Source organism: Cyprinodon tularosa, unplaced genomic scaffold (assembly GCF_016077235.1).
Source record: "Cyprinodon tularosa strain WSP-4 unplaced genomic scaffold, ASM1607723v1 ctg225, whole genome shotgun sequence".
NCBI lineage: Eukaryota > Metazoa > Chordata > Actinopteri > Cyprinodontiformes > Cyprinodontidae > Cyprinodon > Cyprinodon tularosa.
In genome coordinates, this window is record NW_024038839.1 from 529,900 (window position 1) to 543,163 (window position 13,264).

At 38.2% G+C, this 13,264-nt stretch overlaps 1 protein-coding gene across 4 annotated transcripts in view; it reads right to left on the bottom strand.

The window, feature by feature from the left end:
* The window catches only part of exoc6b (exocyst complex component 6B), a 145,783-nt gene that overhangs the window by 37,270 nt on the left and 95,249 nt on the right, over nt 1-13,264 (bottom strand). For all 4 annotated transcript variants that reach the window (XM_038286421.1, XM_038286424.1, XM_038286423.1 and 1 more), the window contains 2 exons: nt 7,972-8,113; nt 3,186-3,259 (listed from right to left, as the gene is read on the bottom strand). In XM_038286421.1, coding sequence (XP_038142349.1) covers nt 3,186-3,259; nt 7,972-8,113 — 216 coding nt within the window. The remainder of the gene's footprint in view (nt 1-3,185; nt 3,260-7,971; nt 8,114-13,264) is intronic.

Here is a 13,264-nt window from a genome sequence, read left to right on the forward strand (position 1 = left end):
TGATTTATCGACCATTCACCAACATTTACAGATTGTCACAGAGACTCCTGGGCATGATTGAAAGTCACGTAAAAAAAACATGAAAATTCCCTTGCGACAAAAAGCGGATGGCATGCGAAGATGTGCTCTGGCAGATGTGCTGAGGTTAGGTGTGAAAGCACGTATGGGGGTTGCAGGAATGTGCATCTTTTGATATGATAAGAATAGGGCATGAAAAAACAATGGCGGAAAAAGAAATGAAAGAGCCAAGGAGCTGAATAACTCTGATCGGCAAAAGAAAGACAAGAGGAGGGGGAAGGATGTGGATGAAGGAAGATGGAGGCTGGAGGAGAGAGCAGGAGGAGGGGGTTTGAAGTAAACATCGATGCCAGATGAATGCAATTTTTCCTTTTCTTCTTCTCCCCATCTTTGCCCCTTCCTTCTCCTCCTCGGAGCGAGAGAACAAGAGGCACTGCATCATCCCGACAGGCGGAGAAAGAGAAGAGAAGGAGAGAGAAAGAGGGATTGTGACGGAGGGATAAAGGGCTATCCGTCTCTGTCTGTCACCTCATTCATCGTCCCCTGCTCCGTCCTGCCGGCCCATCCGTCATCCGCTGTCACACAAACACACGCACAAAAAAAAAAACAGACACTCTCCTTCCACTTTCACACACTAGGCAACAACAACGCACACATCAAAGCTGGACACACACACTTTCTCCACCCTGTTTCACACACTGACAGCTTGAAGGTTTAAAACCAGTAAACATTTGGACCGTCACGGCCGCCAGGAAGCCTCAGAAACTTCTAGTCCGGCCTCTTCGCCCCCCGATTCTCTCACACACACATACACACTGCAACGGCGGCGGCCGCTCACCAACTTTTCATGCACGTATGCACTCCTTCACAAAATTGAAATTTAACATGAAAATAAGACGCGGACAAAACCTCCACTCAACAGCGGAGCTGTCCAGTTCTGGCCCGGCGCTGGTTGATTCGGACCAGTTCTTTCCCAGGAAACCAACAAAAACCAACGGGACACAAGCCCAGCTGCTTCCTGCAGTGGGCAGTTTCTACAAATCCGGCCTTAGGGCCACCAAGGAAACTGGAGAGATGACCCGACCTGACGCTCGCCACGTTAGCTGCTGTCTGAGCTGACGAGGCGTCTCTCAACAGGCCAGACTGAGCTACTAAGGAGCTCATTTGAACTCATTTGTACTTCTTTGCAGTACAGGAAACAAAAGTATTTACCGTCGTAAAGATTGACCTTTTATTTGCTTTCTTAGCCACATATAAATCATCAAAGAAGCTTTAATATGAGACTAAAACATCTCTGATTAATTTGATTAATTATGTGTCTCAGTGATTTCTTCTATTATTAGAAAAGGGCTCTACCAACCATCCTGACCTTATGCGACCCATTAAAACATGGACTGATTGTTTTTAACAACATTCTTAGTTAAATCTCTCTAGCCAAACCCAGATCTGATTCCTTTCTGACCACCTATAGAACTGGTCTGACAACATGAAGTAGGATAAAAGACAACAGAAGAAAAAAAACATCATTCCTCCATCAGTGGAAATTAAAGAACCACCTGTAAGTCTGTAAATGTTTAAAACACAACCTTTACAGCTTCCAGACAAAAAGAGGAGCATGAAGAAGGAGAAGATGAAACTTTATTTAGAGACTCTACCTAAAGCTGTCTGAAAATTCAGTTCAAGAGAGTAACGGTGATTAATTGAGTAAGATTAAAGAAGAAACCTTCTTAAAAAGTTAACAGGATGGATGAAACGGCCCAGGAATGAGCCAACCCAGGACAGCACCGCTTGGCTTTAGCTCTTTAATAGTTTACAGTCCTATTCTTTCAAAGATCTTCACTCTGCTAATATTGACCTATTATGTCATAACATCATAATCAGGTTTTCATCATCAAATCACAATATTTTAGTTTTAAGAACTTGGTGAGGTCAGAATCTAGAGATGACATCTTGAGCTCATCTTACTGGGGTAATGACATTAGTGTGTTGTCACTAAATAAGATCTTTGGTTGGTTGGTTCAAAATCAGAGTAAAAGACCTTAAACCTGCTGGGATGTGAGGAGCAGTTGTCTCCCTATGTGAAGAAACCGAAGCTCTGACTCTTAAGATAACTGGCTTATATATTTATCTCACTCTAGATATCCTGACATTGATCCTGGCAGCTGGTTAAACATCTATTGTTGATCACAGTATGTTATACATCGTCCCAAAGTAGTAAGATAGCAACAATGAGTAATGAAGCAGGGTTTTTTTGTTATCGTTACTACAGAGCATTCATCAGATCTAAAAACCTTCAACTAAATCAGCTAGTTTCTTTCAAAATTAGCAGATAGTCTACTATTTTTTTCCCTATGATTTTATGTTTTTATTATTAGAATATCCAGTTCTAACATCTAAATAAAGGAGGTCAGATAAAAGTATGAAGAACTAATTTTTCACAGCGTTTCCTTGTAAAAGCAAAACTCATACAAAGTTCATTAAGTCCGACAACTTGATACAGAAACTTTCAAAATTTGAATAAATTGGGGAAAAAAGAGGGGTGTGGGGGAAAAAAGGCCAAAATGAATAAATACCCGTTATGAAGACTAAATGATAAAGGGATGAAGGAATACAAACGGGTTAAAGCGATACAGTGTTTAAAGACGCATTTGACTCCAAATAAAGCCATGAAATAAACAGGAAATTTTCATAAAAGCCATTTTTCTACATCCCCCTTTTTTATGTGCTTTTACCTTTTTAGCTAAATTGAATGAATGATTTGATGCAAACCAAACTAAAGGGAAAATAGTTGACGCTAAGCATTTCTATAGAGCACCTAATCAGGTCCATCACCTTAAATATTTTGCAGTTTTTACATTGACTTCCTCCCAATTTAATGTTTTGTAAAAGACACTTTTAACGACCTAAAACTTAGGAGACAGAAATGATAAGAAATACAAAGAAAAGCAAGAATTATACACCAGGGATTTCAAAAGTTAAGACGAATTTAAATGTAGAAAGATGAAGGATAAAAACAACCAAAAAAAACAAACAAATCAAGCACAGCGTTGAAAACCAAAAAAGGCGCTGGACGATGAGGAGGAGGCAGAAGAAAGATAGCGAGGAGACGATGAGGAAGAGTAAGAGAAAACGAAGGAGCGAAGACCATGAGGCAGACAAAGACCTACTTGTCTCAAGTCACTGAAGGCCAGAAGCAACGTGTCACCCTGGAAGCCTGCGACCGGGCCGGCTCTGGCAAAACCTGTGGGAAAATACAAACCCGCCCCCCCACCAGTCCACCCCCGGAGAGAGGGAAGAGAGGAGGAGGAAGACGAGGATGGGGGAAAAATAAAAAAAACAGGGTGAAAACGGGAATAATGAAAGACCTGGTAGGATTCGCTATGCATCGGGACAGATTGGCAGACGAACGACAGCCGGGGGCGGGGGGGGGGGGGGGGGGGGGGGGGGGGGTGCAGGGTAAGGGAGTTAGAGTCATGTCGCTGGCTCAACAACAGAATGAGTGTGTGAGAAAGAAAGAGCCATGTGTGAAGGCAAACAACACAGGGTGTGAGACGGGGATTTCACCTGAGTGTGTTTGAACAACGGTGTGACCTCTGAAAGCTAGGGAAATGGGGTGGGGGGGTGGGTTCCCCGGGGTCGACCGTTTGGCGAGCCAACGTCAGCAGGGATGGAGGATGAATCTCCGTCACCTCTGGACAACCTCTCACACTACAGAGCTCATTACATGCCTGCCATCTTCTGCAGTGACACAAGAAAGCGGCTCCAACCCTCTTAAAGACACGCCGGATAACTTTTACTACTTGTACACATTTTCACCTTATCTTCTTCTACATTTCACTGTTGATGGAGTTTGGTAATAATCTGCTCGACTGCGGCGCCCAAAGTGCTAAAGAAAACGGCTTCTAGCTTTCACACATCTGCAGAAACTAAAGATGTTCCTGTTTCTCCTCTACTTAAGCTGTCTCTACTGCAGTCTCAAACAGGTTTTCTTTTAGGATAGTCTTCCATCCTCCTCATTGAGGAGAAAATATCTCCACACCATGATACTCTCACCACCATGTTTCAACATGTGGCTGGTGTGATCAGGTTCCTGATAATTAAAGCTTAGAATAATTTTGCTTTAGCTTGCCCTGCTTTACACTTCTCCTTTGCAGATTTATGAAAATGCTAAAGTCAAATGAATTAAAGTTGGGTTGACATTAGTATAAACAAAATTAGCAGCTGCCATTGGGTACTTTTGCACTTCTCCGTGTTGGTCTATCAAATCAAATACTCATAAAACACACAGTTTGTAGTTATGATATAATTTTTCTGGGCTGCTAAAGGTGTTTCCTTCCATGACCGTCGAACCTCATACTGGATTTTTATTTTTATTTACCATTTTTGTTCCTCTAATCGTATAAATTTTTTGATAATTCAATTTTCTTTACAGTGAACCCTTGTTTTACGTGTGGGTTACATTCCAAAAAGAAAGGCATAATCCGTAAAGAAGTAACCTTTATGTTTTTACAATTATTATTAAAAACTTGTTCAGACTTATATCCCCCGTCCTCAATGATCGCTTTTAATCTATTGTTCACAATCGCTTCTGCTCCAGCGTGATCGGAGAGGCCGTCCGAGGCCGTTGTTGTTAGTATTAAATGCGCTTCGTACGGAGTGAACAGCACTCGTTGATGGTCCAGTATCTGCATCCTCCTCCTCTTCCCTGTCCGGTTGCTGCCAGTTTGATACAGTGTTCTAACTTTTGTGCAGATAATGTTCGTATCCAGCATATTGTTCTTTTTTCTGCAGTCATTTATCCTCAAAGCTTAGGCCGACTCCATCCTTACCATCCTCTCGTCGCGGACAGTTGCAACCCTTTTTGAATCCTTATCAAAATGTATTGCTGCTGTCGTCCTTATGATATTTTCCTCCTTCTTTATGGAACGAACGAAAGATTCCTTCATTCCGTAAGGGCGACCAACAGCCGCACTGCTTCTACCCTCCTTTAGCATGTCCAGAAGTTTAAGCTTTCTGCGATAGTTCGCATCTTCCTCTGCCTATTAGGCCAGTCCGCAAGTGCTTTTGTCAGTGCAGAACATTTTGACGACATTATGGGTTTTGGAGAAAATTTGCAAACTTAAATATGGCAAAGCTGTTTTACGTGTATGTCTATGAAAATATTAAACCTAACATTATTGACACCCAGGTAGAGAAGAGCCATGGAGACTGTTTAGCCAATCAGAATGGAGAACACCATGCCAATCCGTAAAGCAGCGAGGCCGTGAAAGGTGAGCGGTGTTATAGCGAGGGGGGGTTCACTGCATTCTGTACCCCCCCCCCCCCCCCCCCCCCCCCCCCCCGGTTTACCATCTTTCAGTCTCTTGGCAATGCCTCAATTTCTTCCAACCAGTCACAATCCAGTTAATTTAACTTTTAATCCCTTTTTTGTGCCTTTTCATTTCCTCTCCTTTGTGAAAGTACATTTAATTTCCATTCTCAGTCATCTATTTCACTTTTTTGTCCTTTTGTCTGCTTTTTTTTTATTTCATTAAGTTCACACCTACCTCTTATTCGATCCTTTTTTCCCTAAACTCTTTTATCCAGTTCAACACCCCCCACTGTTTTAAACCCTTAACTTCCTTTAAGTGATAACTCTGAAAAACTCTGCTTTTCCTTTCAATGTCTAGGTCTTTACAGTTTAACCCTCCCCGCTTGATAAGCTCAATAATATTTTTTTGCCACATCCCAACTTCTCATCAAGTCTTTGCTAGTAAATATTTCTCTCTTTTAACCCTCATTACTTGTGTATTTTCTTCCTTTCTTTAAATTCGCTTCTCGTGTGACCATCTACTGTATCGTCAGTCAAACTTCCTAACCCCTTTTCCACAGAGAAGCAACTCTGCGGCGGCGCTGCAGCTCTGCACGCATGTCACTTCACATCAGGTCACAAACACACAGTGTGACCCGCTCTGTGACTCTAAGAACCTTGATCATGTACAGACCGAGCCAATCACGCCTCACACTCTTTCAAGTCTGCAAATCCATTATCTGCCAAAAGTCTGAGTCCTAAAAGTCTCACAAATAAGGGAGATGGGAGGAGGAGGAGGGAGCAGAGAGACCGGGTGGGGGTTAAGAAGATGATGCGCTCTTCTAACGCTTTAATTGGTTGTTCCACAGCGCCCCCTGTGCTCTTAAGAGCAAATATAGCACTTGAGGTGCTTTTGATTTAGAGTAAATCTTAATTTTTTCTCATTTTTTCATTTTAAAGATGCATTAGTCGACCAGTGTTAGATTGGTATGTGAAATAGAAATAACCACAAAAATTAGTTGGTTGACTTTGTGATTTAAAGTGCAGGAAAAGACATGAGATCAAAGAAAAATTGTGGAAAAGCAGAAGTACAAAATACACACAATAGACATCAACATAATTGCAATCATCTTCACATTACATTGAAAAATTCTAAAACTGGGATTTACTATTAAGAAAATTAACTTTTCCATATCAAATATTGAAGGTTTAGTAAAAAAAAGAAAACATAATTGGTAAAATCTCGCAAGTTTAAAAATGTAATAATCATTAAAATAATATAGCATTATTTTTTATTTATTTTTAAACATTTTTACTAAAAGTTTTATTACTTTATTAAATTTTGAAGTAGTTCAAACTTGAATATATTGTAAATTAAAAATAATTATTTAAGTATTTATTTTGTAAAATGTTTATTAGGCTGCAAAAATAACCCTATAATAAAATATTACTATCTCCTTCTAATAAAGGCTAACATCCAATTGAAGCGATAAAACAGTTAACCAATCAGCTGATCTCTAACAGTTTAACCACGCCCTCCTGAAGGATGGCAGAGAAATTTATGACAAACTTAAAGAGAACAATCCAGTAATTAATAAAATCAAAACAAGAACAATGTGTTTGTAGTCCAAATATGAATTATGTAAAAATATTGAGTGTGCATTTTTCATTATTGAAGCACATAATAAAACATAATGATTTAGCTTTTTACTTTTTTTTCTTTCTTTATATTCATAGAAGGAAAATCTTTTAATTTAATACTGATTAATCATTTATCCAAACAGATCTGTATATTCTGTTTTGCTGTCATTTGTTCTTTCCTACTGCTTAGTCTACTTGGCTCTATGAAAAAAATGCAAATAAAGACCAAGATATATGTGCAAAAAAAAAAAAAAGGAATTTAAAAGAGTGATTGAACATAAACTCTGTTTTAAAATTACACAGAGTACATCTATTGGGGTATCGTTAGATAACATAATATGACAACAACTTCAACTGGGGGACAGGGCTCAATAAAAGTTTCATCTATAAATACTGTTTTGTATAATTACTAAATCAGGATAAATAAAAAAACAAACAAAGTACAAATACTTAAAAAAAAATTAGCACTTAATCGAGGCACCAAATGATTCAAAATAATTAAGGTCCATCACGACGACGGAAATATTTTATGTCATTTTAAATGTTTTGCTGCTAGCTTTACTAAATTACATTAGCAGAGAAGCGTTTTTTCCAGAAGATTTATTTTGTTTGTAATGTTTTTGCAGAAGTTAAAAAAATAAATAAAAAGACCTTAAAAATAAGAGCTTTCATGGTTTAAAAGAATCAAAGCGAACAGGTTAAAGTAGATATTTGCTCTGCTTATCGTTTATGATGAATGTTACCTAAAAATTAAATATAAAATTCACAGGATTATTAAGGACCGGTTGGAGTTTTTGATTCATTTTGACATTGGCAAATTTGAAAAATGATTTTTTTATTTTTATTAAATTCTACTTTTATTTTGTGAAATAATCATTTTGAAAGGTGTACTCCTATAACATAAAATCAAGATAAAAATAAACAATAACTATGACATTGCTGTGAAAAAGCAAAAGGATAATTTAGCCAGTAACCTGTTTGAGCAACAATAAGCCTGAAAAGCCACGAGCGTGGACACTCACTCTCACACTCGTTGAGGTCGACGTTGAGCTGGTGCAGAGCTCCGATGGAGATCTGCCGGACCTCTGGGTCCAGCAGCAGCTGCATCAGGGAGGTGGAGATGTGCTTGCAGGCCGACATGCAGGCCGTCTGGGCTACTTTCCCCTGAGGAAGACAGAGAAACGGAGGATGTGTTTTATGCACTGATCAAAGAGTGGGACAGGGCTCTGATGCAGGGGCTTTGTTCAGCCCTCGGCTGCAAATGCAAATCTGTGGCCGAATAGTGGAGAGCTGTTCTATTTGAACTGGGCAGACCCGACCTTAAACTGAATTTTAATGCTTATATTTCATCAAAATATAAGCATTATATTAAATATAGATCAGAATCTAATAATCTAACAGTTTTGTAAGTTACATAAATTTAAATTAGAGACTTGTGTTTAAAACTGTAGGTAAAATAAATGATTGAAAAATACTGAACGCAATGAACTATAAATGAAGGGGGGGTTAAATATCCTTTTAAAAATATATATTTTAATATGGATTATTTGACTGAATTAAAGGGCAGTAAGCTCATTTTGAATGGAACTGGAAATATGTCTAATGAATTGGAGAGAGCGCTGTGGGTGTAGCAGAAAATTGTCAATTAGGTGAACCTGATCCGTTTAAAATATTAAACTGTGATAACATTAATCAGACTAAAAATACAGAATTTGTCTTAATCTCAGATTTGTCAGTAGTGAATAATCTACTTAGGTTGGAATATTAAAGAATTGATTTAGCAAGTATATATTGATGATATGCCTTAAATCTTGTGCAATCGTTTCATTTGACTGAATTCTAACTCCTTGCAATGAGCTTTATTTGTTGTTTTAAAGATAACTAAATTATATTTGGATCATACTGAACTGCACTGCAATGGCCTGAACTAAACTGTGACCTGGTGCTGTGTGATTTTGCCCCCCCAATAATTTTTAAAAAATATCAAATTGCAATTTTATTTCATTTATTTCCTCTTATTTAACCACAGGCATATCCTTGTATGGCCCCGGGGTTTCATTGTTTTCATGGCCTTCAATCCTCTCTGTTCAGCTTCCAGCTATGCAGGACTTTACTGCTGCATTAAAGAGAAACACAGTAACGCAGCTCACTCTGAGTTAATGTAACGTAACGATTCATTGAGCGTCTCCAATTATGAAATAGGATTTTCTCAAATTGCAATTATAATACAAATGGAATTAAATGCCCAGCCCTACACTGCTGGTAGTTTTAAAGCAACTGTGATTAAATGGATCCCCATTTGAATTATGATGAATTGTAATCAGAAAATAAATTTTTTGGAAAATGCTGATCTGGATTTTGTTGGTTTGAACCAGAGTTCAAACAACTGTCTGTTTTTAATCTCTCTGACAGGAAATGTTTGTCAGCCCAAACAGGCTAAAAAAGTGTTGATCGGAGTCGAATCAGTTAATAACAGTTTCATTAAAGTTGACCAAATATAAACATCTGTAAAACAACTGTCAAACTGAACCCATTTTATATTTTTGTAAATATAAAATTGGGTATCCTCCATTATGTGTGTCAAACTACTACAGTTTTTGCAATATAACTCGCAATTTTCAAAAAAAACAACGCACTTTTCAAATCTAAGAGCCACTCAGTTTTGGTAATTTTACAACTAACAGAAGTAAGAAGCTAATTTTCTCACTCCAGGGATTAGGTGGCTGTGATACTCTTAAATTAGGCTATCCACCCCACAGAAGGGAAGAAAGAGCTGCAGCTTTACAAGAGTAGAAGTAAGAATTTTATATTCAGCTGTGACACTAAAGTCTTTGTTGACGTACTCTGAACAAAATAAAGCTTTAAATCATCATGAAAACACCGAAACCCTGAAGTGAAACATCTTCAAAGTAAAATTGCAATTTTGGTTGTAAAAAAACAAACTAACCTGCAAAAAAGAGACCAATAGAGAGAGCATCCCTTAATGAACTTTGGGCTCAGGTGCAGTTAGGATGATAAAGTAGAATAACAAAAATTACAGCAGCGGATAAGGAAGTACATGACAAGACATTAATTCAAAAAAACCAGAACATGTGTTGGTGTCTGAGCAGACAGACGTGTGTAATCTCAGCGATTAGCCGCGGCCTCCGTCTCGACCTCCACGTCTGCATTCCTGCACAATGAAGCAAGCAGATCAAAGGGGGACGGACGGACGGACGGAGGTAAAGCTCGGAACCGGCAGGGAAAGTCTGTGATGAAACATGTTTTTTTTTCTCCTAATCATTAAAAGACAATTTTCATTAGACTTCATTTCCTTTTCCTTTAATCCTTTAACACAGATTTGACGAGATGTTACATTGGGAGCACAAATTTACCTTCTCACCATCACGAAACGCAGAGTCCAAAGAGGGGAAGTGAATGTTTGTACAGAAGGGCTTCATTACACAAATGAGTCCTGACGAGACTTTGATGTGTCTGGCTGACACAAATGGTCACAGAGCAACAGCCCTTCAGGTGATTAATAAGAAACAAACATTCATGCCCTCTGTCTTTAATCACATCCATTCATCTCACAAAAATGCATGTTTGGAAACAGCAAATAGGACAAACGCATCCACTGCTTTAATTGAGCATCTGCTGGAAGAGTTTCAGCTAATAAAATAAGAACATCACTTATAATCTAAACAGCTCCATAGCTTGGAGAAATTATTTTTCATCTCTGAATATCAGCAGAACTGGATCAGTTTTCTCAGCCGCTCATTGGTCACTCATTCATTAAACCCGTCAGCTGCTCTAGGACTGGTGATGATGAGATTTGTTATTTAAAAATGCAGGAAAAAATGTTTTATTTTATTTTTATTAAACAGACGTTAACCAAACTAACAAAAATATACCCTTGCTGTTGGATATCTAAACACTAGGGGATGAAAACCCCAAAATTGGAACACTTAAAGTGAAAACATTCAACAAAAATATAACAACCCTCCTTCTACAGTGCATCAGTAATTGCATTCAAATCTGAAACAATTACAAAACCATCTCATATTTTAATTTAAAACAAAATATATATAATTTTAGTCCTGCTGCTGTTTCTTATGTAACAGAAAACTTTGAATTACCAGACAGTTTTCAAGGGCTTAATATGCAGGAATATTTTTTGCTGCTCTCTATAGAGCAGGGGTCACCAACGAGGTGCCTGGGGGCTCCAAGGGGCGTTCAAGGACCACAAGTGGTGCCATCACCTTCTTCTGAAAACAGAACAACTCACCAGTGGGCTAAGTTTGAATTATTTTTTATTCTGTTGCTCTTCTTTTTAATTGTCTTTAGATCATTTCATCATATTATAGATTTCAAAATGAAAATATTCAAAAGAAAATCACAAATTGAATGTCAACAATCAAATTAAGTTTTATTGTGGATGAGGTTCAGGTGAGCACTGATCCCTCTTGTTCATAGGTCACAATTGGTAGCCCTTCCTATGATCCAGTAGCCATGAAGTAGCCCTCGGCCTTAAAAAGATTGGTGACCCCTGCTATGGAGCTAAGTATTGTTAGCATTGCTAACTCCTAAGGTAGTGGGCTGCTTAAATAAACAAGTGTTTGACAACCATTGGATTTAAAGCCCTGTTGATTCATTAAGATTGATGAGCACATCTTATGAAATATGATAAACTGCCAAAGAATGCATCAAAGAAAGCAGATTTAGTTTTGAGAACAATTGATTAGAAACAAGCAGGTTTCTCCATAACAAAACACTTCACCTTGATGATATGCCCAAATTCGTCACTATCTAACATACATATTTAACTCTCTATATTTTTCCATCTTCTTTTTCGATAAAATGTTATATTAAAAGTAATAAATTGATCAAATAGAGATTTGGAGGAATGATGCTTTAAACATAAAAATGGCTTAAATTAAAGTAATCAAGGTCTGTGTAAATTCAGGCAGTTAGTTTTGTCGTTTGAAACCAAAAACAAAAAACACAACAATTTTCATTTTCCGTTTACTGAACCAAAACGAGTCAACAGATAAACTGTTATATCGTTCTCTGATTCTTTTTTGCACTAAACAAAGATGAAGAAAAAAAAAAGGATTATTTTCTTCATATATTCTCTAATCTCTGAATGCATGCAGGGCTTCAGCCTGTGTCCTTTGAAACAACACATAGCAGCGCTAGCTGAGATAATACAGCAATGGTAGAACAACTGCGGCTCTAAAGTCACTAAACTCACAATAAAACACAGAGAAACATCCCTAACCTTCACTCTTGTCACTTTTAGAAAAGAAAAAGTAGCTAAAGGGGTCTAAATAGTCACCTAATATAGCAACAAAGGTACTTAGATGGCAACAATGTCATTGCAAGTCACTCTAGCCAAGGGTTAGCTTCATACACTCGCCAGCTTCACAGCACAACAAACAGAAGCATCAAGTAAAAAGAAAGTCAATTTTGAAACTTCATATCTAAATTAATTTTAAACTATAATTAGAATGAGTGTGTAAATATAGAGTATAGCATATAATATGCTTTACATTGTTTTAACATAGTTATTGTTACTCATTCTGAGACTGCTGTGGTTTTTATTTTATAGTGTAGGTGGGTCATGATCAACTCCATGAGTAGAAACCCTTCAACGTATCAAAAAGCCTGGATAATGGCATTTAATGAGGATTATTAGTTTATAACCCTGTGTTCTCTTAAAGCATGTCTGCTGAGAAAAGAACTTCAGCTACAAGGAATACCTCTCATTAAGACAGGTTATATTAAGTTATATTTGCTTTGAGGATCATTTCATAGCATTTTTGCTGCTCAGTTTATTGCTGCTGTGACAAACAGTCCCTTGTAGATTCTTTAATCTATCCCATCTATACACTTCACTGGACAGCAGCTGGGTTGTATGTTTCCAGAACTGAGATCCACCTCAGGAAAGTGTCTGGACCACAGTTCATTGAAGCGGCAGCTTTAAACTCAAACCCGACACACAGCCAACACGTGTGAGCCACATATGTTTGGGAAACACAGACATACGACTGAACGGATATCCTCCAATACTACGCCGGCCTCTGAACTCCCAACACACACTCCACACAGTCCCAGAGGTCAATTATCACAGGGGGAGATCGAGCGTGAAATTAGCTAATTCTATTTACATGGCCTGAACCTGGACGGGCTGAAGCACTGAAACACAAAAGGACGTCTGTCTGACACAAACGCTGTCGCCTCAGACCTCAGTACAGACAACTGGCAAGTATTAGTGTGGAGAGGAAACAGGACAGGAGAGAAGAAAAGGTAAAGGAATGAAAAGGGGGGAGAGAA